The 27,565-nt window shown below is 39.2% G+C and overlaps 1 protein-coding gene across 1 annotated transcript; it reads left to right on the plus strand.

The window, feature by feature from the left end:
* Window positions 1-19: 19 nt before the first annotated feature.
* lrguk (leucine-rich repeats and guanylate kinase domain containing) lies at window positions 20-25,300 on the plus strand. The gene is made up of 20 exons (XM_072913283.1): window positions 20-236; window positions 1,709-1,870; window positions 8,307-8,405; window positions 8,489-8,570; window positions 8,628-8,728; window positions 8,960-9,041; window positions 10,059-10,183; window positions 10,666-10,809; window positions 10,905-10,985; window positions 12,584-12,670; window positions 12,743-12,849; window positions 13,247-13,366; window positions 13,438-13,534; window positions 18,421-18,534; window positions 18,603-18,804; window positions 19,144-19,218; window positions 19,279-19,424; window positions 19,548-19,636; window positions 21,099-21,181; window positions 21,241-25,300. The coding sequence occupies exons 2-20, from the start codon at window positions 1,844-1,846 to the stop codon at window positions 21,438-21,440; spliced, it is 2,061 nt and encodes a 686-aa protein (XP_072769384.1). The 5' UTR covers window positions 20-236; window positions 1,709-1,843; the 3' UTR covers window positions 21,441-25,300.
* Window positions 25,301-27,565: the final 2,265 nt, after the last annotated feature.

Consider the following 27,565-nt stretch of genomic DNA (forward strand, 5'->3'; position numbering starts at 1 on the left):
GTGTCACTTTAAGAAAAAAAAACATGTGACCTACACAACTGCTGTGTCATTTGACTGTGAAGAACCAAACTGTTTATTCTTTTGACTCACAAGTGACAGCTCGTACTGAAAGAAGTCAGAGTGTTGTGTGACGCCTTTGACATCGGTTTGCGTCTTCATCATCGATTTAAATGGAACTAAGAAAAAGGAAACATTCCCAAATGTGGCATCATTTTGATCTTGTAGCGCCATATAAGGTAAATGTTCTTCTTTTCCCGTTGACTCTTCGGCTCATTGACAGTAGTTTCTTGTTCCTTTCTGCACATATACTTGATTATAACACAAACACAATCATATTTGCTAATGTTTAATTACATTTGCAGGTCAAATGTAGTGACTTTTTTTTTTAAACAGATGGCAGATTACCATTATGAAACAGCAACATAGTGTCAGTGCAGTGTCAATACAGCTAATGATTGTGCCACACACTCACCGAGGCATTATTTACCATCACCAGTGTGAATGTTGTCTATCTGTGTTGGCCCTGTGATGAGATGGCGACTTGTCCAGGGTACCCCGCCTTCCGCCCGAATGCAGCTGAGATAGGCGCCAGCACCCCCCACTCCAAAAGAGACAAGCGGTAAAAATGGATGGATGGATGGATAGGCTTATACATAATTATCAACTCAGGGACGTGCAGTTAGGGTAAGCAGGTGAAGTGAGGCACAGCCTAACTTGTTTTAATGAAATGTTTAAAAAAAAAAAAAAAAATCAATAACCCGTGTCATTAAAATGTCTTCTGTATGAGTAAAATCGTATTTTTTATTTTTATATATATTTTTTTAAATATTTGCTTCTGTTAAAATCTCTAAATTTGCACATTTCTTGATCATAAACGAGTACTTCCGGTCTGCTTTTGTGTGCAAGCAATCAGCACTCAGTGCTGCTGGCTGGGGGCGTGGCTAATTTTGTTTGTCAACGAAGTCGCCAATGTAATCTTTACAGAAACATTTTTTTAACCATTAAATAGAATATGCAGCCTGTGTTATGTATTTATTCCTGCTAATCCGACTATAAATACCGAACAATGATACCGGGAGGGGCTGCAGTACTCATAGTCGCCACACAATATAAGTCAGTGTGAATTGGGGGGGCGTCGTGAGCTTTTTGCAACCATCTTTTTTTTTAAACAGAATAAGCCATTTGATTTCGTTTAAAATCAATTACCAAAACAAAATAGAAAAAATATATTTAGATTTTCTGTGAATGTGAATCAAGATGCAGTTGGAAAAAAAAAAAGTCGCCAAATTGGTATTTTAGACGAAACGGCGAGTAATCAGACTTACTGTACATAAATAAATACGTGTTTTTCCTGGAAGAGAATGTGTGCATAAACTTTGTGTTTATTTTTATTTTATAATAGCAAACTAAATGATTCCGTATTAATGACAGTGAAATTCCTTCTTTTTATTGTCATCCCCCTAAGCTCCTATTAATGAGAGTTTATGAAATTTAATTTAAGTGCCTCACCTGCCTTGAACCTCACCGCACGTCACTGCTTACTAATATTGATCTGATATCATGCACGCCCTTGTTGTGTCAATAATATCGATATTTGTGACAGCTCGTCACTAATTACAATGTACCACTCCGCTGTGACTCAAACGCATGCACGAAGCGGCAAACTTCAGTGTTATTAACGCTGTTGGTAATGTTTTGGATTGTTCAGATGATTGCGTCACATGACAGTCTCGCGTCTACCCCACATCTCGCCCGAAGTCAGCTGGGATAGGCTCCATCTTACGCCCCGCCTTTCACGTCAAGTCAGCTGGGATAGGCCTCATGAGGATAAGCGCCATAGAAAATGTATGGATGGATGCACTTTCCCCAGGTACGTGTCAACAAATGTGTTTTTTCATCAATAAACCTCAACATTTAGATTCTACAGCTCTCACTCTTAACGTTAGTTATTTCCAATCATTTTATTTTGTCACATTTCCCTTCCTTTTGAACAACACACTCAGCCAGCTGTAATTGTACGATAGAACACCTGCTGATGAATGGCTAAACTACATTACCCACAAGCCCTTGCTCCCGCCTTCCACTGCTAACGTTGCTAAGCGACGATGTCGAACGCCTTCCAGCTAGCTAGCTGGCCGCTGAAAGACGTCACGACTACGGTGTACGAGTCAGTCTAGTGACATTTACAGACGACTGTTCGTCATTGAATTAGTTTTAAAAACTAGCCAATAGAGTAGTTGCCTAATTTGCTTAATTTGAGAAGGACACTTCCACATAGTGGACATGGCAGAAGAAGAGGTAAGTCCCACCTTGGACGGCAAAACCTGACATGTTCTGTCTGTGTGTTTTTTCCAAACCAAGTAAAACTTATGGAAATATAAATGTGGTCAAAATATTGTATTTATTTATTTTACTAGATAAGATATATTACGTTATTTACAGGACCAGTCAAAAGTTTGGACACTTTTTATTTGGTAGTGTCTAAAAACGTTTGATTTATACTGTACAGTAGAGCATCAGTATATGCATTCCATTATAAGACCCAAGACAGCTTTTTTTTAATATTATCAATCTTGAAAAAAAATGACACATTTACAACAATTTAACAATATGTTTATTTTTGTTATTGTTATTAGTAGTAGTATAGCACGACTAATGCAGTCCCTCTAAGACAGTGTTTTTCAACCTTTTTTGAGCCAAGGCACATTTTTTGCGTTGAAAAAATCCGGAGACACACCACCAGCAGAAATCGTTAAAAAACGAAACTCAGTTGACAGTAAAAAGTTGTTGTCGCAATTGTCGGATATGAATTCAAACCATAACCAACCATGCATCACTATAGCACTTGTCTCAAAGTAGGTCTACTGTCACGACCTGTCACATCCCGCCGTGACTTATTTTGAGTTTTTTGGTGTTTTCCTGTGTGTGGTGTTTTAGTTCTTGTCTTGCGCTCCTATTTTGGTGTTGATTGTCATGTCATGCACGGATGTACTTTGTGGACGCCATCTGCTCCACACGCAGTAAGTCTTTGCTGTCGTCCAGCATTCTGTTTTTGTTTACTTTGGAGCCAGTTCAGTTTTAGTTTCGTTCTGCATAGCTTTCCCTAAGCTTCAATGCCTTTTCTTAGGGGCACTCACCTTTTGTTTATTTTTGGTTTAAGCATTAGATACCTTTTTACCTGCACACTGCCTCCCGCTGTTTCCGACATCTATAAAGCAATTAGCTACCGGCTGCCACCATATGAAAGAGTATTACACGGTTACTCCGCCGAGCTCTAGGCAGCACCGACACTCAACAACAACACATAATTTGCGGACTATAATTACCGTATTTTTCTGAGTATAAATCGCTCCGGAGTATAAATCGCACCGGCCGAAAATGCATAATAAAGAAGGAAAAAAACATATAAGTCGCACTGGAGTATAAGTCGCATTTTTTGGGGAAATTTATTTGATAAAACCCAACACCAAGAATAGACATTTGAAAGGCAATTTAAAATAAATAAAGAATAGTGAACAACAGGCTGAATAAGTGTACGTTATATGAGGCATAAATAACCAACTGAGAACGTGCCTGGTATGTTAACGTAACATATTATGGTAAGAGTCATTCAAATAACTATAACATATAGAACATGGTATACGTTTACCAAACAATCTGTCACTCTTAATCGCTAAACCCATGAAATCTTATACGTCTAGTCTCTTACGTGAATGAGCTAAATAATATTATTTGATGTTTTACGGTAATGTGTTAATAATTTCACACATAAGTCGCTCCAGAGTATAAGTCGCACCCCCGGCCAAACTATGAAAAAAACTGCGACTTATAGTCCGAAAAATACGGTACTGGTTTGCAAAAAATATTTTTAACCCAAATAGGTGAAATTAGATAATCTCCCACGGCACACCAGACTGTGTCTCACGGCACACTAGTGTGCCGCGGCACAGTGGTTGAAAAACACTGCTCTAAGACACAAGTGTTGAACTCAATATTGTACATCAATAAAGAATCTAATGTTTATTGGCACTCCAATTATATTCTTTGAATGTTGATAGAGAAAAATGCACTGCATGCATTTGCATATCTTCTAACGTTTAATATCATCTGATCATGCAATAATATATTCCAACCATGTTTTTTGTTGTCTAAAATAAATACCAAAATATCTGCTCGTCAATTCGACTTAGGATTTCAAAACAAGTTGTCAATCATTGAGTAAAAATAATCAAATGTGTAGTTACAGTCACGGTCAAAAGTTTACATACACTTGAAAATAACATAATGTCATGGCTGTCTTGAGTTTCCAATAATTTCTAAAACTCTTATTTTTTTGTGATAGAGTGATTGGCGCACATACTTGTTGGTCACAAAAAACATTCATGAAGTTTGCTTCTTTTATGAATTTATTATGGGTCTACTGAAAATGTGACCAAATCTGCTGGGTCAAAAGTATACATACAGCAATGTTAATATTTGGTTACATGTCCCTTGGCAAGTTCCACAGCAATAAGGCGCTTTTGGTAGCCATCCACAAGCTTCTGGCAAGCTTCTGGTTGAATTTTTGACCACTCCTCTTGACAAGATTGGTGCAGTTCAGCTAAATTTGTTGGTTTTCTGACATGGACTTGTTTCTTCAGTATTGTCCACCTGGAACTGGTGCTTTACAGAGCGTAAATGGGACAATGAAAAAGGAGGATTACCTCCAAATTCTTCAGGACAACCTAAAATCATCAGCCCGGAGGTTGGGTCTTGGGCGCAGTTGGGTGTTCCAACAGGACAATGACCCCAAACACACGTCAAAAGTGGTAAAGGAATGGCTAAATCAGGCTAGAATTAAGGTTTTTCAATGGCCTTCCCAAAGTCCTGACTTAAACCCCATTGAAAACATGTGGACAATGCTGAAGAAACAAGTCCATGTCAGAAAACCAACAAATTTAGCTGAACTGCTCCAATTTTGTCAAGAAGAGTGGTCAAAAGTTCAACCAGAAGCCTGCCAGAAGCTTGTGGATGGCTACCAAAAGTGCCTTATTGCAGTGAAACTTGCCAAGGGACATGTAAACAAATATTAACATTGCTGTATGTATACTTTTGACCCAGCAGATTTGGTCACATTTTCAGTAGACCCATAATAAATTCATAAAAGAACCAAACTTCATGAATGTTTTTTGTGACCAACAAGTATGTGCTCCAATCACTCTATCACAAAAAAATAAGAGTTGTAGAAATTATTGGAAACTCAAGACAGCCATGACATTATGTCCTTTACAAGTGTATGTAAACTTTTGACCACGACTGTATAGCATGAGGCGATCATACATTTACACTTATATATTCACTGTAAAACACGGCCTTCTGACGGCAGCCATCATTGAGATGTGGCATGCAGTGAAAACGAGTTTGCCACCCCTGCCAAGGATTTCGCAGTGGCACGATTGCGCCAATTCAACCAATCCCCGCAAATTATGCACAGCCTCGCAACTTTGTCCAAAGCCTGCAACTACCCGCATATTTTGGCCAATCTGTGTAATTTTCGCCAATCAAATTTGTCTGAGTGTCACTAAGTCACCTGTCTAATCGAAATGTATGTTTGTTTCTTGTGTAGATGAAGCAGGAACAGCCATGAATAAAATATGTTAACTCTTAGTTGTCGTCCTCCTGCATAGCTCAGACCTAATTCTGATTTCCGTCGACAACGCAAAGACTTTTAGGTAATGTCATATATAAACATTGAGCGACATACAAACGTCTAACCTTGTAGTTCAAATTTCTCTATCAATTTAACCTTTAGGACTCCACTGTGACTCAGTGGCTCTCAAACTGTTGTATGTGTACCCAGGGGCGTCACTAGCTTTTAAGGACGGGGGGCTTAGCCCCCAGGAGAGCGAACGTAGCGCACGAGCACGAAACTACACAAAATACTAACAAATACTCAGAAATTATTCATTGTTATTATTATTTAAAAAATGCACGGGACGAAATGAAATGCTCCCCGGGACGATGGCTTTTAACCATTTTTTTTCTTTTTCTTTTTATGTATTTATTCATTTAACATGTTATATTAAATGTCTTGGTTTTTCCTCTCTCTGAAAATCATAAGAAATGTTTAACAAGCCATCCTATAATAATACAACAGCTATTAATGTAACAATACAATAAAACAAATATATTTAATGATGTTTTTTTCATTATTTTAACATTAGGCTAATGTATATTACTTTATATAGATTCTACAAGAGTGATGTGGGCATTTTCTATATGAACAAGTCCAAGGACCGCAGGCAAGGTCGCAGAGAAAATGCGGACTGGATTTTGAGTGATGTGGGCATTTTCTATATGAACAAGTGGAATGGATTGGATACCGACACACTAAAGGGGCTCTCTACCTTAAAGTACCAATGATTGTCACACACACACACACTAGGTGTGGTGAAATGGGTCCTCTGCATTTGACCCATCCCCTTGTTCACCCCCTGGGAGGTGAGGGGAGCAGTGGGCAGCAGCGGTGCCGCGCCCGGGAATCATTTTTGGTGATTTACGCAATGAAGTGAGGAGAAACTGAGTGAATAATGACAGTTTATATGATTATTTATTTAAACTCATATTCGGGCCACTTTATAATGAATATGTCGGCATGTATTTGTTAAAAAAAAAATTATATATATATATAACACCAAATTATTTAGGGGGGGCTTAAGAATATTTTAGCTGTCATTGCTCAAAAAAGAAAAAAAAAAAAAAAAAATCAATGTCGTTATGAATTATTGACCTATTCAAGGCTCCGATTACAATTGGGAAAATATTGCATATTTTGTGTGTTTAACTTAATAAAAAACAAGTTTTATTTGACCAAAAGGGCATAAAAGTACAGAGTCCCTAAAGGGACATGGATGTTTTGCGAGATCTCGCAATACATTTTGCGAGATCTTGCAAAAGGTTTTTTTCCTATGTCAGTGAACCGGAAGTACAACAGACACAGCGATGGTGAACCAGAAGTGAAACAGACAAAGCAATGGAGAAGCCTACCCATCAAAGTTTATTGATTTCTATTTTAGTATTGGCCTAACATATACAGACATCAAATGGTATTATGGTCCCAGAACTGAGCACAGATAATGGGTAGGCTCCCGCATGCTCCCTCTCCTCCATCACTGTGTCTGTTTCACTTCCAGTTCACCATCGCTTTGTCTGTTTTACTTCCGGTTCACTGACATAGGAAAAAAACCTTTTGCGACATCTCGCAAAAAGTATTACGAGATCTCGCAAAACATCCATGTCCCTTTAGGGACTCCGTACTTTTATGCCCTTTTGGTCAAATAAAACTTGTTTTTTATTAAGTTAAACACACAAAATATGCAATATTTTCCCAATTGTAATCGGAGCCTTGAATAGGTCAATAATTCATAACGACATTGATTTTTTTTTCTTTTTTTTCTTTTTTGAGCAATGACAGCTTTATAGGATAAAACAGCCTGCATGGCAGCTTTGTTTTATGCGAGTCAACATTGCAATTTTTTTCTCATTACAATTCCGTTTGCTCTTTTATTGCAGTTTTTAATGTTTTTTTAAATAGTATTTTTAGAATAAGCCATGGGCCGTTAAAAAATTAGCGAGCCACAATTTGGATAATAAAAAAAACGATACCGATAATTTCTGATATTACATTTTAACGCATTTATCGGCCGATAATATCGGCAGGCCGATATTATCGGACATCTCTAGTTTTCAGCTATCTTGAAACCAACATATGATGTGGTATACTCTTGCTCCACCACTAATTGGCAATAAATGTCTCATAAGTGGAAACCAGGGTCTTGTAGAGAAAAATGTTGTGTTGTGGTACACACAACAAAATATGTGATGTCCACATATGTGGACACCACAGGCCTCATGTTCAGCGAGTTGCATTGCTTTCCTACTAAATATGGAGTGCCAACTAGTGTTGTATAAAACGAGTAAAACATCAATACATGTCTTTACAGTTATGCTTTTTGACTTCTGCCCGAAAGCAGCTGGGATAGGCTCCAGCACCCCCGCAACCCCGAAAGTGACAAGCGGTAGAAAATGGATGGATGAATTGATGATTCAAGGAACATTTAAAATATTGATAACAAATTCATAAAATCCCAAGTTGATTCGAAGTTATTGAAAATAAAAGTTCTCAAAACATAGCAACTTTTTCCGCAACTTTCTGACAAAGCTACCACATTTAAAGCAGAAAACAATCACAAAAAAAGGCCCGCAAAATTTTGGAGGGACTGAGTATAGCACACCAAATGCATCAATGTTGTTTATGTTTTACACAGGACAAGGCCTTAACTGCTGAATTGGTGTCCAGCAGTGTGTCCCGCCTTGCTCGCTTTGACACTGGCCTTCAACACCCATACTACCACCTGGCTGTCCCTGTAAGACACATTGTGGGCCTACATAACCACAGTTGTATGATGTACACCTCTAAATCTAATGACTTTTGTAATTTTTTTTGCAGGGTCACAGCCTGAGTGATGTTTCTGTCCTGTGTAATTATTGTCATCTACAAAAGCTGGAGCTGCCACACAACAGCATCACAGGTCAATTTACACTTTCGTACATTTGTTTACCTCATCTGAATGTTTTTCGTCTTTTAGATCTGACCTGCGTGAACCACATGCCTTTCCTCACCATCTTGGATGCCTCTCACAACAAGATCTCTGATTTCTTTGGCTTCCAGGCCCCTAAGAACCTGAAGGTATAGTAAGGCACCTTGAGCTGACAGCAGAAGGCAAACTTTGAGTGGTTGCTTGGTCTCCCAATCTCCTGCATTATTCCCCCATGACGGCCCTGCGTCCCCTCATCCCATCTGCCGTCACTCCAAACATGCTTACAGAGAAGGCTTTAAACGCCCTTGAATCTACTAATTAAATATCCTTGTGTATTGAGCTCATTTATTGGCGCTCTTGTGACTTTGCTGTTGTTACAGGAGGTCAACTTCTCCCACAATTGTCTAACACAAATGAAGGACTTGTCGGACTACCCAGCTCTGATGAAGCTAGATCTAAACCGTATCCTTAAAGGTCCCATTTGTCACCATTTTTTTTATAAGTCTCATAGGTCCCATAATATACGATTGTTTGGACAATTCCGATCCTGGTTCTGATTCCCAACTATAACATTATTTTTTTTACTTGAGTATACATTTGAATTTTCTTTTCAAAGGCGTGCACTTTACAAAGGTTTCACTTCATTTTTGAAACCCCCCCCCAAAAAAATGTTTCACATTATTTGTTGTTTATGTGTTAGAAATAGGGATATTCGGATCAGTTTTATGCTGCAGATTCCGATACCAATCATCCATGAGTAAAATTAGCCAGTGCCACTCACATGTATAACTGAATTTTTTAATTGTATTTATGGTGACTGATACTGACAGTTTTAACAATATCAACACAACATCTTCCTTGACTGCACTCAAATGGAGTGTATATGTAGAATATATTTATATTATTTATAATATATTATATATATTATATTACTATTATTGTCTATTGTGAGCAAACTGTGGTGCTGAATTTCCCCCATGGATCAATAAAGTACTTTCTATTCTATTATATTCTATTGTATCTAAACTAGTTCCTTATTTTCTTTAATTACTTACAATTTTTTTGGTCTAAACTAAGTCAATAGTACACAAAAACTAAACAAAAGCAATAGCTACTTTGTATTACTTATTGAAATCCTTTGGTTTTTACCCTTAAAGTCCTCCTTAAAGTCAGTCCTATGCTACTACCCTTGGTATCAACACTTTTGATTTATGGATTGATCCGTCTTCCCCTTACTTGTATGCTTGGCAGTGGCCGCTAAACAGCAACAGAGCACCACAACACATATTGTTATATTTTCCTCTAATTCTTAATAATGGAAACTGCTTAGTTTCTGCTGTAGTGTGTTGAATTTTAAAATGCTTCATTGGTGTATTATAGTGCATCTTTAACAGACAAATGCAGGAATTTGTAAAGTTAATCAATACTTGCAGAGGTTGCTGACATTTTTAGTTTGCACATTAACTCACTACTATCCAGACAACAAACTCACTGAGGTCATGGGCCTGGAGAAGTGCTGCAAGCTGACCCATCTCGACCTGGCTTACAACAACATCTCCAGCATCAGCAGCCTTGATGCTGTACCACTCACACACCTCAACCTGGTAGGTTAAACTGTTTGCATTTGTCTGATTGTTTGGACTGATTTGGGTCCACCATGCGGACTAAAAGCAGTTAGCATGGCTGCAACGCCTCATTTACTTTATGTTTGTGGATCAACCAGTAGTGGTCCTGGTACACAGCTCCATGAACATGTCAACAAGCCTTGTGTCCTTCCCAGGTCCTATTTTAGAAGCCTCGCCTTCTCCCTACATGCAGCGAGCGGCCCTCTGCCAGGCATCATGCTCAGCCAAACAGCGAAATAACGACTTTAGCAAAGGAGCGAGTGCCCATGCTGGTTTGGCTTTGTGCTGAATTAACACTTAGCCAGCTGTTTGGTTGCCCCGTCTGTCAGAATTTACCAGCAAGGGGGTGGGGAAAGAGTCGGGCAACCTTGCAGAGTGACCATGGCTCACTTTTTAATTTGAACTACTGGGAATCATGGAGAGCATTTCAAGTAAGAGAGGTGCATCTGTTAAATGTTCAGAGAGGGAATCAACTGAAGGGCACGGAAGGCTTGGAGAACCTGAAGAATCTGCAGGTTCTTGACTTGGCTAAGAACCACATCACTAATCTCTCTGGCCTCCAGAACCTGCACCTGCTGGGCTTCATCAACCTGGATGAGAATGAGGTATTTTTACAGTATAGCTTTGGAAAATACTGAATATTTCAGATCAATAAAAAATTAATGACACTGTAATATATCTGAAATAATACATTTTACAGATTAGTGAGACCGAGGAGTGCAAACACATCCATGATCTTCTCCTGCTGAGGGAACTGAATCTGCTGGGTAACCCTGTACAGGTAAGTGATTGTATGTAACTCTCTAGTAGATACCCAACACAATAAATAATACTGGATACAGTAGTACAGGGGTGACAAACTACATTTGGTACATTCAATACACTAAAACTGATACAATGTAGGTCAAGCAATATACAGGTACTGTATGTTAAACTATGTGAACAATTCATCCAAATTTTAGCTTTGTGTCATACAGTAGCTAACAAAGCAAATTTGTGTAATATCAAAATTAAACCCCTTGAAATATTAAATTTCTAAAGGTGCACATAAGGATTCAAATCCGAATCACTATTCGATTCAAATTCATCCTGATTCTAAATTGATTCATAATTTTCAAGAATCGATTTCTTTTTTTTTTTGTAAGAATAAGTTTAAGAAAATGTGTTTTAAAGCCATATCCATGCAACCAGAAGGAGCTTTTGAAAAATGTTCATTATAATTGTTACACCAAATGGTACATGGCGAGAATCGATTTGAATCGAGAATTGATTCTGAAATGAATCGAGAATTGATTCTGAAATGAATCAGAATCGGAACAAATCGTTAGGCGCCCAAATATTCAGAGCCCTAATAATTTCTTATTATTATTCTTGACTAATAGTATTATTATTACTATTATTATTATTATTTTGCCAACTAAAATCATGTGCTTCAGCACACTCAAAAATGTACATATCTTGAAAGAAATGTGTATTTTTAGGGGATTTGGACAAGTTTGATTTTTTCTTAGTTTTTTGTTTATTTATATAATGTTTAAATCCAAGACGTGTTTGTTTTTCAGTAGAATGTGTTGCGGGCCAATAAAAAAGTAGCTGTCACACTTTGGACACCCCTGCAGTAGTACCTCTGTTTTTATTCGGAGTCTGTTATAAAATGGTACAACAAAGACAGAATCATACAATTTCTCCCCACTGTTAATTGTTTCCAGGCCTGACTGGGGTAAATACTTTCCACCAATTATGAATTGAATATTTTCGTAGTAAGAGTAAAAAAAACAGTTTACAACCTTCTAAATAGAGTTTTAACATTATGAGAGCCATGTAGACATGAAATAACACCCACATAGTCACCTTTTAATCCAATGTAGTAGACATATATAGAATAAGACACATGGGGCCTGATTTAGTGAAGGTTTGCATGTATTAAAACATTTACAAACTTAATAGCACAATTAATACAAGCAATTTAATCGTTTGCACACAGTGTTTTGCACGTGGTATTTGGATCTTAGTAGATCAGGCCCATACTGTACTGAGTTTAGGAGACATGGTCTTATTTAGTGGCTAATACTGCCGTAGGTTTGATATATTGTTCATTTAGACATTTCTTGAATTTAAGTATTGTTTCCCACCTTCTTTATAAAACAGTTGGCACTCACAACTTTCTTTGGCCCTATGGCGGCTTGATGCTGCCGTATTTAATAAAACATTGAATTAATTCAATTACATTTTAAAAAAGCACTGAGGGTGAGTCACCAGCGCGTCAGATTTGCCGAACTATAATGTACGAAAGCCAAATACCAAACCCTACAAAATTGCACCGTACAAAACGGTGGCACAACTGTAGGGAATACTAAATATTGTGTTGTTTGTGTGTAGGAGCAGCCACAGTACAGGCTCTCAGTGATCTTTCTCCTCCAGCATCTGACCATGTTGGACCAAAAAATAGTCACTGTTGAGGAAAAGGTTTGATATAAACACAAATGTTTCAAGTAGCTATCTGGCAGAATGTCATTGTCATCAATGTGTGGCGTCCAGGTTACATCCATCAACAAGTACGACCCCCCTATGGAAGTGGTAGCAGCCAGGGATCACATGACCCAGCTGATGTATCAGCTGATGCAGCCCCAGCTACTCTATGATAGGTTGGTATCATCTCCTGGTGTCATCGCTAAAAAAGCTACCACTGCTTAATTTATTTTCTTGAATGCGTCAAGCTAACAAATCAATGGTTACATTATGACGTATCTTTCAAAGCAAACTGCAGCGAAAGTTGTTTTTAAGAGTGCCGAGCGTCTTTATCTGCAGCACATCCTGTTATCGCCTCGCTCAAAGAAAATAAAATGTATATGTTCACATATCATGACTTTTAAAAATAAAAAACAATCCATCATGGGTGATGACAAGGAAGGCTGCAGAACTGCAGATAAATCACAGGGATTGTTTTTACAAGACAAACACATATGTCTTGTTTGCAAGCGTCCTTTTCTTTATTTGCATGTAAGACTTTTCATGGGAGAGAATTGTTGTCTGTCTAAGCAGCACTCTACCCAGTGACGACGCTCCGTATCCTATGCTGGTTCTGACTGGTCCACAAGGCTGCGGGAAAAGGGAACTAGCCCATCGTCTGTGCCAAGATTTTGACGAGTACTTTGCATACGGGTCAGTGTCGTACATTCTAAGGTTCCTCAGTCAGTTTGTGTGACATTTTTAACATTTGTGCGCTCACGCAGAATCGGCCACACCACCAGGGAGCCCTACTTTGGAGAGGAGAACGGAAACGATTACCATTTTGTCAATGAAGAGGAATTTCAGCAGCTGGTACTAACGGTACACTCTTCCATCCATCCATTTTCTACCGCTTGTGCCTTTCCGGGTCGTGGGGCGGCTGGGGCCTATCCCAGCTGCATTCGGGCGGAAGGAGGGGTACACCCTGGACAAGTCGCCACCTCATTGCAAGGCCAACACAGATAGACAGACAACATTCACACTCACATTCACACACTCGGGCCAATTTAGTGTTGCCAATCAGTCTATCCCCAGGTGCATGTCTCTTATTCATAATGTCTAAAGCCTAACATATAAGAGACTTGTCTAGTTTAAACACTGGGTGGATGAAGAATAGCAGCTTTTATGTCATAATTTACCATTTTAGTCTTTCACGCTTGTGTAAGTGCTGTCAGTCTGTCAAGCAGGTCAACTGTTGCACCTCCTTCTTTCTCTTCTCTCCTCTCTCCTTATGTTGTCATCCACCTCATTTATCACCTCTAACTTTCATGCAACAACTGTCTTTTGGTGTGCTTAATAGTTATCTGCCAGGAGGTTATGTGATTGCCAGGTTTAGTTAGTTGTAGTAAAATGTATGGTGGTTTTTACACAAAATTACTACAAACCCCGTTTCCATATGAGTTGGGAAATTGTGTTAGATGTAAATATAAACGGAATACAATGATTTGCAAATCATTTTCAACCCATATTCAATTGAATGCACTACAAAGACAAGATATTTGATGTTCAAACTCATAGACTTTACTTTTTTTTGCAAATACCGGTAATAATGAACTTAGAATTTCATGGCTGCAACATGTGCCAAAGTAGTTGGGAAAGGGCATGTTCACCACTGTGTTACATGGCCTTTCCTTTTAACAACACTCAGTAAACGTTTGGGAACTGAGGAGACACATTTTTGAAGCTTCTCAGGTGGAATTATTTCCCATTCTTACTTGATGTACAGCTTAAGTTGTTCAACAGTCCGGGGGTCTCCGTTGTGGTATTTTAGGCTTCATAATGCGCCACACATTTTCAATGGGAGACAGGTCTGGACTACAGGCAGGCCAGTCTAGTACCCGCACTCTTTTACTATGAAGCCAGGTTGATGTAACACGTGGCTTGGCATTGTCTTGCTGAAATAAGCAGGGGCGTCCATGGTAACGTTGCTTGGATGGCAACATATGTTGCTCCAAAACCTGTGTGTACCTTTCAGCATTAATGGCGCCTTCACAGATGTGTAAGTTACCCATACCTTGGGCACTAATATACCTCCATAACATCACAGATGCTGGCTTTTCAACTTTGCGCCTATAACAATCCGGATGGTTCTTTACCTCTTCGGTCCAGAGGACACGACATCCACAGTTTCCAAAAACAATTTGAAATGTGGACTCGTCAGACCACAGAACACTTTTCCACTTTGTATCAGTCCATCTTAGATGAGCTCAGGCCCAGCGAAGCCGACGGCGTTTCTGGGTGTTGTTGATAAACAGTTTTCGCCTTGCATAGGAGAGTTTTAACTTGCACTTGCAGATGTAGCGACCAACTGTAGTTACTGACAGTGGGTTTCTGAAGTGTTCCTGAGCCCATCTGGTGATATCCTTTACACACTGATGTCGCTTGTTGATGCAGTACAGCCTGAGGGATCGAAGGTCACAGGCTTTTTTTTATACCCAATCATGGCACCCACCTGTTCCCAATTTGCCTGTTCACCTGTCGGATGTTCCAAATAAGTGTTTGATGAGTATTCCTCAACTTTATCAGTATTTATTGCCACCTTTCCCAACTTCTTTGTCACGTGTTGCTGGCATCAAATTCCAAAGTTGATGACTATTTGCAAAAAAAAAAAAAAAATGTTTATCAGTTTGAACATCAAATATGTTGTCTTTGTAGCATATTCAACTGAATATGGGTTGAAAATGATTTGCAAATCATTGTATTCCGTTTATATTTACATCTAACACAATTTCCCAACTCATATGGAAACGGGGTTTGTAAAAAAAAATGGTAAGACTGTTATTTTTCACGTTAAACTTCTGGCAGCTGAGCTGCCAGTTTTTCTTTTACCAAAAAATGTATGGTCGTTGTTTTTAAATTGTAGCAACATAACTCAAGAGTTATGGCCAGATTTTGATGAAACTTTCAGGAAATGTTAGAAATGGTGTGAGGCACAAGTGATGAGATTTAGGGTGAGATTCAAATCAGGAATTATTTTTAAAGGATTCTTTATTATTGGGAAGTAAGGTCTGGTTGAGTTCTACTCTTCTAGTTTTTTAAATTTTCTGGTAATTGAGTGTATATTTTAGAAACAACAGGTGTCCAAATTGCGGCCCAGTGGCCAGTTGAGACCCACAGCTCTGTTTTTTTTATTGGCTTGCGGCACATTGGAAAAGGAAATTAAAAAAAGGGAAAAAATAGAGCAAAAGGCACAATGTCAAAAGAAAAATCAGAAATGTATATACTAATAATAAGTACGGTAATAAAAAACACAAAACTTTGTATTTAAGTAAATACAATGGTACCTTTTTTTCTGTTTGTATTGTATTCCAAAAGTTCAGACAAAGACTGAATCGTACGAAAACCGAAGCAATTTTTTACTATAATAAATCATATAAATCAAATTAATCATTTGCGGACCCATATAAAATTCAATGTCAATCAATCAATGTTTATTTATATAGCACTAAATCACAAGTGTCTCAAAGGGCTGCACAAGCCACAACGACATCCTCGGTACAAAGCCCACATAAGGGCAAGGAAAAACTCACCCCAGTGGGACGTCGATGTGAATGACTATGAGAAACCTTGGAGAGGACCGCATATGTGGGTAACCCCCCCCACCCCCCTCTAGGGGAGACCGAATGCAATGGATGTCGAGTGGGTCTGACATAATATTGTGAGAGTCCAGTCCATAGTGGATCCAACATAATAGTAAGAGTCCAGTCCATAGTGGGGCCAGCAGGACACCATCCCGAGCGGAGACGGGTCAGCAGCGCAGAGATGTTCCCAGCCGATGCACAGGCGATTAACACCAAACCCATTTTATAGAGAACAATTAAAGTTTTACATGCAGAAAACAATGTAAAGTACATAATCCATGTATAATCCATATTAGAAATGAAATATAAATTAACATTTAACATCACTTGGAGAAAATGGCAAGGGTGGGTGGTGACAGCCATTCAAATACCACCTTTGTTGTTTGCTATGAATTTTTTTCTAGAATTTAATAAAAACCTTACTACATAACTTTCCCTTTTTTTTTTTACCTTTTTTTTTTGCGTCTTTTCCTATTAGCTCTGGTTGTGTTTTGTGTTGAACGCATTCATTCCATTTACTACTACTGTCTGAAGAGGGTTCTTTGTATTTCTAATTACCAATCAACAGCACAGCGGTTCGTTACTTTACCATTCCAAGTACCTGTAAGTTAGATGCATTTTGTTGCATCTTAAGTTGCGTTTTTTTGTTTCCTAGTCTTAATTTTAGCACTTCTGTTTTGTGTGTCATTTTGCTCTGTTTAAGAAACGTTTTCCTGTCACCTCTGTCTCTACATACTGGGGGTCCAGACTAGGATACCACTGGACCCATGATGACTTATTTTGCTCTCGTATGAATAAAAAAGCAGAGCCTGAGTAACCAACACCTGTGAGTTTTTGTGTGGGGATTAAAATATGCTGAATTATACAAAGGCACACAGAATAGTTTCTTATGCAAAATGTTTAGCCATTTGATAATCATGTGGAAACTGGGGAAAAAGTCCAAAAACGGAATCATACGAAATGGGGGGCTTTCGGGAAAAAAAAAGAAGGTACCTATGTTTGACATTTTTGTCAGCAATTCAAAAAACAAAGAAAAACCCAGATTTAAGTGGATTTTAACTTTATTTAGCTGCTCTAAACACCAAATATGCCCAAATGATTTATTTTCTACATCAATAGACATGTTTTCTGTGTTCACCTACCGTATTTTTCGGATTATAAATCGCACCGGAGTATACGTTGCACCGGCCGAAAATGCATAATAAAGAAGGGAAAAAAAACATATATATGTCACACTCGAGTATAAGTCGCATTTTGGGGGGAAATTTATTTGATAAAATCCAACACCAAGAATAGACATTCGAAATGCAATTTAAAATAAAGAATAGTGAACAACAGGCTGAATAAGTGTACGTTATATGACGCATAAATAACCAACTGATAATGTGCCTGGTATGTTAACGTAACATATTATGTTAAGAGTCATTCAAATAACTATAACATATAGAACATGCTGTACGTTTACCAAACAATCTGTCACTCCTAATCGCTAAATCCGATGAAATCTTCTTCCTCGTTGTTGCTCCTGGTATGCGCCGCTAACGTCCTTTCTTTCTGCTGCTCGATCCCCGTTTTCTGCTGCATATTTCACTACGTCCAGCTTGTAATCTGCAGTATATGATTTCTTTTTCGGTGCCATTTTTGTTCAGCCCTTCTCAGTTTTTTTTTTAAATGATCCATTTTAATAGCTACGGCAGTAGTATATAGCATATAGCAGTTAGCATCCCATGACCCACAATGCACTTCTGCCATGACCCTCCCCTGCCGAATTCTTATTGGTTGACGTGTGTGTGACGATTGCTGACATTTGCTTCGTCTCTTCCGTGAATTAGATAAATAATATTATTTGATATTTTACGGTAATGTGTTAATAATTTCACACATAAATCGCTCCGGAGTATATGTCGCACCCACGGCCAAACTATGAACAAAAACTGCGACTTTTAATCCGAAAAATACGGTAGTTTTAGTGACAGCCAATAAAGGTGCCCCCAAAGAGGGACTATAGTTAAAGGGGTGATGGGTGAGAGTTGATCTCACCACTGTGTCAAAAGTTCACACGGCAGGTGAGCGCGTGACCTCAGGTTGTTCATCTTGACAGAACATGCTTTTGTTACTTACATGCAGGGTGCATTCCTCCAGACCGTCCAATATGGTGGCCATAGGTACGGCTTGAGCAGGGAAGCCATCGAAGACGTCGCAAAGGAAGGACTCGCATGCTGCGTGCACATGGAGCTTGAAGTAAGTGGGTCCACACTATAAGAACACATGGTCCATCAGTAAGAATGACTTCCAATGGCTGTCTTCAGGGTGTGTTGAGTCTGAAGAAGAGCATCTTTGAACCTCGCTACATCGTCCTCCTGCCCACCTTGCTTGAGAAGTACAGAAACACCCTGGGAACTAGAAACCTGTATACGCCAGCCCAGATTGAAGTGGCTGTGTCGCGCATAGACCTCTACGCCGACTTCAACAGGAAACGTCCCGGCTTCTTTGATAACGTCATTCCCTGCGGTACGTCTTTGCACTATTAGTGCCCAATGCTGACCATTTATTCAATTTAGGAAGAGTGAACTGGAGAGTAAGAGACATTCTTTCAGAACAAACACCCTCAGTGTCAGTGATAAGGCCTAGGATAAATTAACACACCTCACTAAAATCCATACAGCACAATTTCAATCCCATTACCGCTTTCTATTAAAGGCACGCTGCCAAATAGTATGTCCTGCCCTCGCGTTTGAGCTGTTTTCTTAATTAGACAAACACGCAAGCAGGAAAGCACACACATCACTTTTACGCAGCGCTGACGTGTCACTTTTCCTCCATTGCTGCTTGAACATATTGTGTGTGCAGATGACCTGAACGATGCCTACCAGATGCTGGAGGAGGTGGTGAAGGACTACCTGTTGCTGAACGATCGGGAAGAAGGTATAACCAATATTGTCATTGTAGTGTTTGTCTTAATGCAATAGTATTTACACACCTCAGGTGAGGTGCACAAGGAGGAGAAGCCAAGGTCAGGATTCTCCACTTCATCCCACCCATCCACTGCTGCGCTCGACCCCTCACTCCCGCGCTACAAAAACTACTGCACCAAGATCAGGGAACAACTTGCCCCCAGCAAGACCCCTGCTGTGAGTTTGAGGACGCGGGATGGAAAATTAATCGGCTGCAAAGCCTCTCGAGTGAATGATGGCCACAGCCAGACGCTGCCAATCATCAGGAACTTTCCTCCCCCTCATGTCTCTCCTCTGCAGGAGCTGGCTTCCATCCGACGGCGGGAGCAGCCGGCGAGAGAGGCAGTAGTGGGGAAGAGTCCAGGGGTCAACAGTAGTTTCATCAGAAGGTTCTTTTTCAAGCAGCACACACACTTGACTGCACTCATGCCTAATTGTGAGTGGGGGTCCTCTCTGTGCCGTGGGGCCAAATTGGCTTGATTGTCCCACTTGTCCAAACTGCTGTTTAATGGCTTGTTTGGGCTTTGTGTGTGACCTGGAGGGTGAAGTGGACGAGTGCTTAAACGGTTCCTAACCAGCTGTGTACTAAATTTGAGGAGCTTGTTGGAGTTGTTTGCACAAAGCAGAATCCTCATCTCATCAAAAACATCAGTCAAACTCCACCAGGATTTACCTCGCAATAGTAAAGAAAATCCTGAATCCAGACGGTGATCCAGGTCAGCCCCAAAATGTAATCACTTTATCCGATTTCTGACATTTCCTAAAAGTTTAATCAAAATGTGCCCAAAACGTTTTGAGCTATCTATAGTAGAATGAAAGAAATGGAGTGAAGCCTCTTGTCAAACACTCTTTGTCTCTGTGGGTGGAGTGGGGGAAACTAGCATATACCGTAGTAAGGTAACATAGTACCGTATTTTTCGGAGTATAAGTCGCACCGGAGTATAAGTCGCACCTGCCGAAAATGCATAATAAAGAAGGAAAAAAACATATAAATCGCACTGGAGCCCGGCCAAACTATGAAAAAAAACTGCGACTTATACCGGTAGTCCGAAAAATACGGTACTTGTCTTGTTCTTTATCAAGTTTCTGACATTTCCTGAAAGTTTTATTAAAATCTGCCTGTTACTCTGCCTGTAACCAATTAACTAGTCAACCAACTAACTGACAAGGCCTAACAATAACTAACTAATTAGCCAACTAACGATCTGGCTAACCAACCCACTAATTTATTCATTGACTAACCAACTAAATGACAAAAAACCCAGGATAACTAATTCACTTATTAACTAACCAATTACCAACCACCTAGTCAAATAGTTAACTAGATAACTCACTGACTGACCAGATAGCTAACTAACTACCAACTAACCAATTCAATGCCTAACTAACCAACCAACCAACCAGCTAACCAATTTACAGACCAACAAACCCCAAGAATAACTAACTAAGCACAACAATTACATAACCTCCTGGCGATGGTAACAAACAATGTATGAACAAAGGTTAATGGTTGCTAGTTTAGTGCTCCTCACATAGTTACGATGACATGGGTGGAATTAAATGCCCCTGCGGCCTTCACACAGTTGACATCATGCATTTGCTTGTTGCTGAGGCCTTCAGTGTTTGTGCAGAGGATTCCAGACATGTCTTCTTGTCTGCACTTCTTAGTGGGGGCGCGTCCCAGCTTGTGTGTCTTCTTCACATATTGTCACAGCATACTGACTGTCAATTAATTGAGTCCCAGAGGGCCATAGTTTTTGTAGCCAGGCAACATAACAAGGTGGAATTCAACTCGCCCAGCTTCTCCTCTGGGAAACTTGTCATCTCATTTTTCCATCCTTGTCCCAACAGCTCCTATGAATCTCTGGTCAGTTCTGCATCCAGTTGGCCACGAGGTGGCGATATCCTTGGACTTACAGTAGAAACCCTCAAAGGTGAGTGTTTTGATAATTACGTTGCATCATAACACAGACAAATTACTTGTCATTTGCAGGTGACAAGCCATTGCAAGCGCTCGATGCCGCAGCCGTCATAGTGACCCCAACTGATCGACTTCCCGGATCCAGCATCAAGCCCATCCTGCCACCCATCCCACCTGGACGCAAGACCCCTCAAGCGAACAGCCCGATGCCGTCACCCAGCCGCTTGCACGATGCCATCAGAGCGGAAGACAAGGCCAACATGCAGGCGTAGTGTCAAGGTTTTTGAAGACAATGTCTCAATGGCTCTGCTCCAAAACAAACACTTCATCTTGTCTTCTTGTCTTGTCCTTCTGCTTCTACTTGAACATGCAGAGCTTCTTTTTTTTTTTACTTTTGTAATTTTTGCTGCCTTACCTTTGAACTCATAATTTTTGGTGCATTTTTTAAACTCATAATTTTTGGTGATGTTTTTTAAAAGTTTTGTCATTTTTGGTGCATTTTTTTTTCCTCGTAATTTTTGGTACATTTTTTTAAACTCGTAATTTCTTGTGCCTTTTTTAAAAAAAACTCATAATTTTTGATGACTTTTTTAAAGTTTTGTCATTTTTGGTGCATTTTTTTAACCTCACTTTTGCTAAAAAATGTTTTATTTTATTTGTCATTTTAGGTGCATTTTTAATTGGTCATGGAAGACAATGTAGCCTATTCAAAAGTTGCACAAATGGGTGTGCGAACGCGTGTCGTAGTTAGTTCCTCGTAAATAGGAAAGCACACCTGGCCATCCATCACTGTCTGTCTCGCTCTCAAGGCAGCAGATGTTGCAGTGCCGTCATAATTCTTTGGCAGATATTGTCTGTCTGGGCCCCCCTGAGGTCTAACCTACTTAGGCTGCAGTCCGCTTTCTAAAAACTGACATTGTGTCAGCCTGTGAAACAATCCGTGACCTTTTTGTTCGACGGAAATGATGAATAACCAACCATTCAAGTAAAACTTCTTTAATGTGCGTCAATGAAAATCCAACAGTTATACACACGATGTTGTTTTCTTGCCAACAAAGCAGCAAAAGGACAGAGGCAACTGGCAGGAACATGCACACCAAGAAAATGACTCCAAAAACATCACTATAAGGTTTTTTATACTATAGAATGAAATGTATATTGCAATAAGAAAGAAAATACAGTGGTACCTCTGTATTTGTTATCAATCCTTTCCAAAGCGACTGTTGAAAATCGAATCGTAGGAAACAATGTAAATCCAACTAATCTCCAACACCAACAAATATTAACACATTTTTACAGAGAATAATGATGGTTTTATATACAGAAAATAATGTGATATACATGTAAATGAAAGGCGTGCATCAGACCAATGTCAGCAAAAGTAATGGATATGAGCAGCATGTTTACTTGTGCAAAGTGAGACATTCTGTTAACATCTAAATTAGGGATGTCCGATAATATCGGCCTGCCGATATTGTCGACCGATAAATGCGTTAATAATATTGGAAATTATCGGTATCGTTTTTTTGTTATCGGTATCGTTCTTTTTTTTTCTTTCTTTTTTTTAATTAAATCAACATAAAAAACACAAGATACACTTACAATTAGTGCACCAACCCAAAAGACCTCCCTCCCCCATTTACACTCATTCACACTCATTCACACAAAAGGGTTTTTTCTTTCTGTTATTAATATTCTGGTTCCTACATTATATAACAATATATAACAATACAGTCTGCAAGGGATACAGTCCGTAAGCACACATGATTGTGTGTGCTGCTGGTCCACTAATAGTACTAACCTTTAACAGTTAATTTTACTCATTTTCATTAATTACTAGTTTCTATGTAACTGTTTTTATATTGTTTTCCTTTTTTTTTTTATTCAAGAAAATGTTTTTAATTAATCTTATTTTATTGTATTATTTTTTTTTTAAATACGTTATCTTCACCATACCTGGTTGTCCAAATTAGGCATAATAATGTGTTAATTGCACGACTGTATATATCGGTTGATATTGGTATCGGTAATTAAAGAGGTGAACAATATCGGAATATCGGATATCGGCAAAAAGCCATTATCGGACATCCCTAATCTAAATGTACTCCAATAAGCACACAGGTTGGTCTTTTCCTCTATTTTAGTCAAGTCATTTCCAAAAAGTCATCATGGTTGGCTATACAGTAGAGCAGTACTATTCAGTAGTGTTTCTCACCTTCTTTATCATATGCTGGCACTTGCAAATTTGTTGTCCCTGGGGTGGATCATTTTGCAATCAGAGTCCGTAAAAACAAGTACAGAGACTGAGTCACTAACATTTGTTTAATCATATTTAAAATTGAGACAGCGTATATAAAAAGTGAAATTTTTTGCCTAAAAATCGAATCCTTCAAAAAGCAAGATTTGCTTCTCTCTCCTGACATTCGTTTCACATAACACTGATCATGTTACTTGATTGGGGATTAGAGTGAAGCGACAGTATGCCAAAGTCAGCAACACACCGGTGAAGTAATACAAAGTCTGCAGTCATACATTTGCATCCACATAGTTTGGGGACGAATGTTTATGCCTTTAAGCAGTTTTATGTTAAACTTGTTAGATGAACATTTATAACAGATGAAAAATTATGTTGACGCTAATTTTTGCCAGCCTGTCAATGGGATCGTTAGCATTGAGCTAGCGGCATAAGTGGCGACAATTTTTTTTACTCTGGTTTCATTTCTTATTTTAACTCCTATCAGGCCGAATTTTAGATTGTTCATGCTTTTCATGTTCCAGTTTGTTGCACAGTATATGTTTAGTTTTACAGTATTTTCATTTGTAATATTAAATGACCCCGACTTGGACGTTTTTTTTTCTAAACGAACGGACTGTTTGCCTATCTGTCTATAACTATAAATACCAACATTCAGAAAGAAGAGAACAGGGGGTGTATGAAAAGAGAGGTACCATAAAATGTTCCCCCACCGCTATCTGCTGGATGTTAAAGTTAAAGTTCCAATGATAGTCACACACACACACACACGCACACACTATGTGTGGTGTAATGTGTCCTCTGCATTTGACCCATCCCCATGTTCACCCCCTGGGAGGTGAGGGGAGCAGTGAGCAGCAGCATGCGCCACGCTCGGGAATACTTTTGGTGATTTAACCCCCAATTCCAACCCTTGATGCTGAGTGCCAAGCAGGGAGGTAATGGGTCCCATTTTTTTGTAGTCTTTGGTATGACTCGGCCGGGGTTTGAACTCACAACCTCCCAGTCTCAGGGCGGTGGCACTGCAAAATCAAATTGGCAAAATCCCCCTTATTTATATCACAACTGCAGAGCATCATAAGCTTATAGCATGTTATATTCTGTCATAGGATGATGATGTGTAACACGATACAGGGTTAGGGTTTTTTTTTGCTGTGTTTTTTCCATTTTAAAGGGTCTCATAAACGAGTGGGGCGCTTACGAGCCCATAAATGGACTGTGAAAGCAGCGAAATGACACTTTCACCTCACAGGTGCAGCTGTGAAGCCGTGGTCTCACCTGCGTTGCTATCCTGCAGTTGTGTGTGTTCGTGTATTGTGTCGTTGCTCCAACACTGCAGCTGCAACACGCTGCACACCTCACTGCAGACAAATATTTGTACCAATAGTTCACGGCGGCGTCACAGCGAAGGCCAAAGCAGAACGGTTGCTGCATGATGCGGCGCCAATGCCTCGTTGCCATAGCAACGACTCTCCTCCTCCTCGCGTGCTCGTGGACGCATAACTCGCCGCCGCCTCTTCCCTGCGGACACATCCATTCGCCGCCAGATTCATTGGCTGTCGACTTGCTTGAAACAAAAAGTTTCTGTTTTAATTAGTTTGCTGCAGTGTGTCGCCGCGTCATCCATCTATCTGCCTCACCCCCCCCCCCCCCCCACACCCCCCGACTTCCCCCGTCCTCTATCGCCTCCTACACGCACCCGCTAGCTCTCCAGTGTAATTAAAGCCAGCTAGTGCGGATAATAGAACTGTAATGGTGTATAATTGTGATAATCAATACATAGTGCATACTAAGGGAGTTCGCCTTTATACATTTAGAGGATGTTGCTGTTCCATCCTTGCCTGCTGCCTCGTAAAACCGGTGTCATCAATGACCTTGATGACATTAAATGGCATTCAAGCCATGGTTAGCCTGCACTTGCAGAACACTGCTTACCATTTGCACTTTCCAAGGACAAAGTAGCTCACAGGTGTCAAACTCAAGGACTGATCTGACCCTGATCATTTATTTTGACCCACCAAAGCCTGGAAATAGTCCGTATTAATAAAGTACTTTAATCTCTCTTACTAAATGTATTGGTTCTTTCTATTTCTACTTAATATCTACCGTATTTTTCAGAGTATAAGTCGCACCTGCCGAAAATGCATAATAAAGAAGGAAAAAAACATATATAAATCGCACTGGAGCCTGACCAAACTATGAAAGAAACTGCGACTTATAGTCCGAAAAATACGGTAATAATGCAACAAATCATACATGCCAAAAATGTTTTAAGATAAAATAAGTGCTTGATAAATATCTGCTTGACTTATGATTTCAAAGCAAGATATTCATGAAATTGTGCGTAAAAAAATATAATAATCAAATGCATAGACAATTGTCTAATAATAGCATGATGGAATAATACATCTATATTCATATATAATCACTGTGATGTGGCCCTCAATGAAAATGAGTTTGACACCCCTGATAGTTGATGTATCCTTCATCTCGCCTACAATTCACTTAGCATTATTATCATGTAACTCACTCCCTTCATGTTTTTGGCATTGTGGCAATTTCCCCAATTCATACAAACTCAACCAATCCTTGCAAATCCCACCAACATGTAACAATATGTCTACACTGTAAAAAAAAAAAATCCTATTTTTATGGTTAATTTACTCTAAATTTCTACTGTAATTTTTCTATTTTTTTTAAATAGTTAATAAAATTGTAGAATTGAAGACATTATCTGTAAATAAACAATGCGCCTGTTATTTTAAGTAATATGCCAGTAATGACAAACTATGTATTCTTTTTTTTTTTTACAGAAAAATACCAAATTAATTATACATAGCATTTTCTGTTTTCTTAAATTACTTACAAATTCATGTAAAATTACAGTAATTATCTTTCATTAAATATGTAGCTTGTTATATAAAAGTCTATGTCCATACTAACAATCTAACACAGGGGTGTCAAACTCAAATACAGAGTGGGCCAAAATTTAAAATTGAACAAAGCCACGGGCCAAGGTTGAACAAGTTAACCTTTAACGTACTCTACGAGCTATCGTCACGTCCGCTTTTCATCCATTCTAACATCGTTCAGACCCAGTCACAAGATATGTGCGGCTTCTGTACGCACACACGAGCGAATGCAACGCATACTTCATCAACAGCGATACAGGTTACACTGAGGGTGCCAGTATAAAAAAACGTTAACACTGTTAGAAATATACGCCACACTGTGAATCCACACCAAACAAGAATGACAAACACATTTCGGGAGAACATCCACACCGTAACACAATATAAACACAACAGAACAAATACCCAGAATCCTTTGCATCACTAACTCTTCCGGGATGCTACAAAATACACCCCCGCTACCACCAACCCCCCCCCCCCCCCCCCCTGGCTGGCTGGCGTTTGGAGGACTCCCGGGAGGATCGGCGGGCCAGCTTTAGTGTTAATTTGATATCGCTTCAAGGGCCAAGTGAAATTACACGACGGGCCAAATTTGGCCCGCGGGCCAGAGTTTGACACCCATGCTGTAGAATAAAGGTATTTTTCTGCAGAACTGTTTGCATCGTCACTTTATTAAAGGTGGTTGATCTTAACAATTCAGAAAAAAATCTGTAAAATAATGGTATTTTTCTGTGGAACTGCCAGCATTGTCACTTCATTAAAGATGTTTGATCGTAATCATTTGGAAAAACTCTGTAGAATAAAGGTGTTTTTCTGCAGAACTGTTTGCATTGTCACTTTATTAAAGGTGGTTGATCTTAATAATTTAGTAAAAATCTGTAAAATTACGATATTTTTCCGCAAAACGTTACATGAAAATTTTTGTAAATATGTTTTTGATCATTATTTGGTTTACAATGTTTTATTTTAATTTTATGGTTTTCGTTTGGCAGCCGTAGCTGCCAGTAGATGACCGTTTTTTTTACCGAATTTTTTTTTACGGTGTACTCTTTATTGATCAAACGACGCAACTATTGTCCTCCCGCGTAGCTCAGTCTTACCGTCGTTCCTGTGCCCTTTGGGTAATGCTGTATATAAATAGTGAACACAAATATTGTATTGTACCATATGTCCCGGCAAGAAATCTGCGTTCAAAGAACTCCGGCTTATTAGTGATTCCCAGAGCCCAAAA

This window comes from Nerophis lumbriciformis, linkage group LG05 (assembly GCF_033978685.3).
Source record: "Nerophis lumbriciformis linkage group LG05, RoL_Nlum_v2.1, whole genome shotgun sequence".
Lineage (NCBI taxonomy): Eukaryota > Metazoa > Chordata > Actinopteri > Syngnathiformes > Syngnathidae > Nerophis > Nerophis lumbriciformis.

Bases quoted from the DNA above. Each gene is read 5' to 3' on its own strand.
- lrguk (XM_072913283.1), top strand. From the start codon at position 1,844: ATGTATGGATGGATGCACTTTCCCCAG. The intron at 10,810-10,904 runs GTATTTTTACAG...TACATTTTACAG, and splicing joins TCAACCTGGATGAGAATGAG to ATTAGTGAGACCGAGGAGTG. The intron at 18,805-19,143 runs GTACGTCTTTGC...TTGTGTGTGCAG, and splicing joins TGATAACGTCATTCCCTGCG to ATGACCTGAACGATGCCTAC.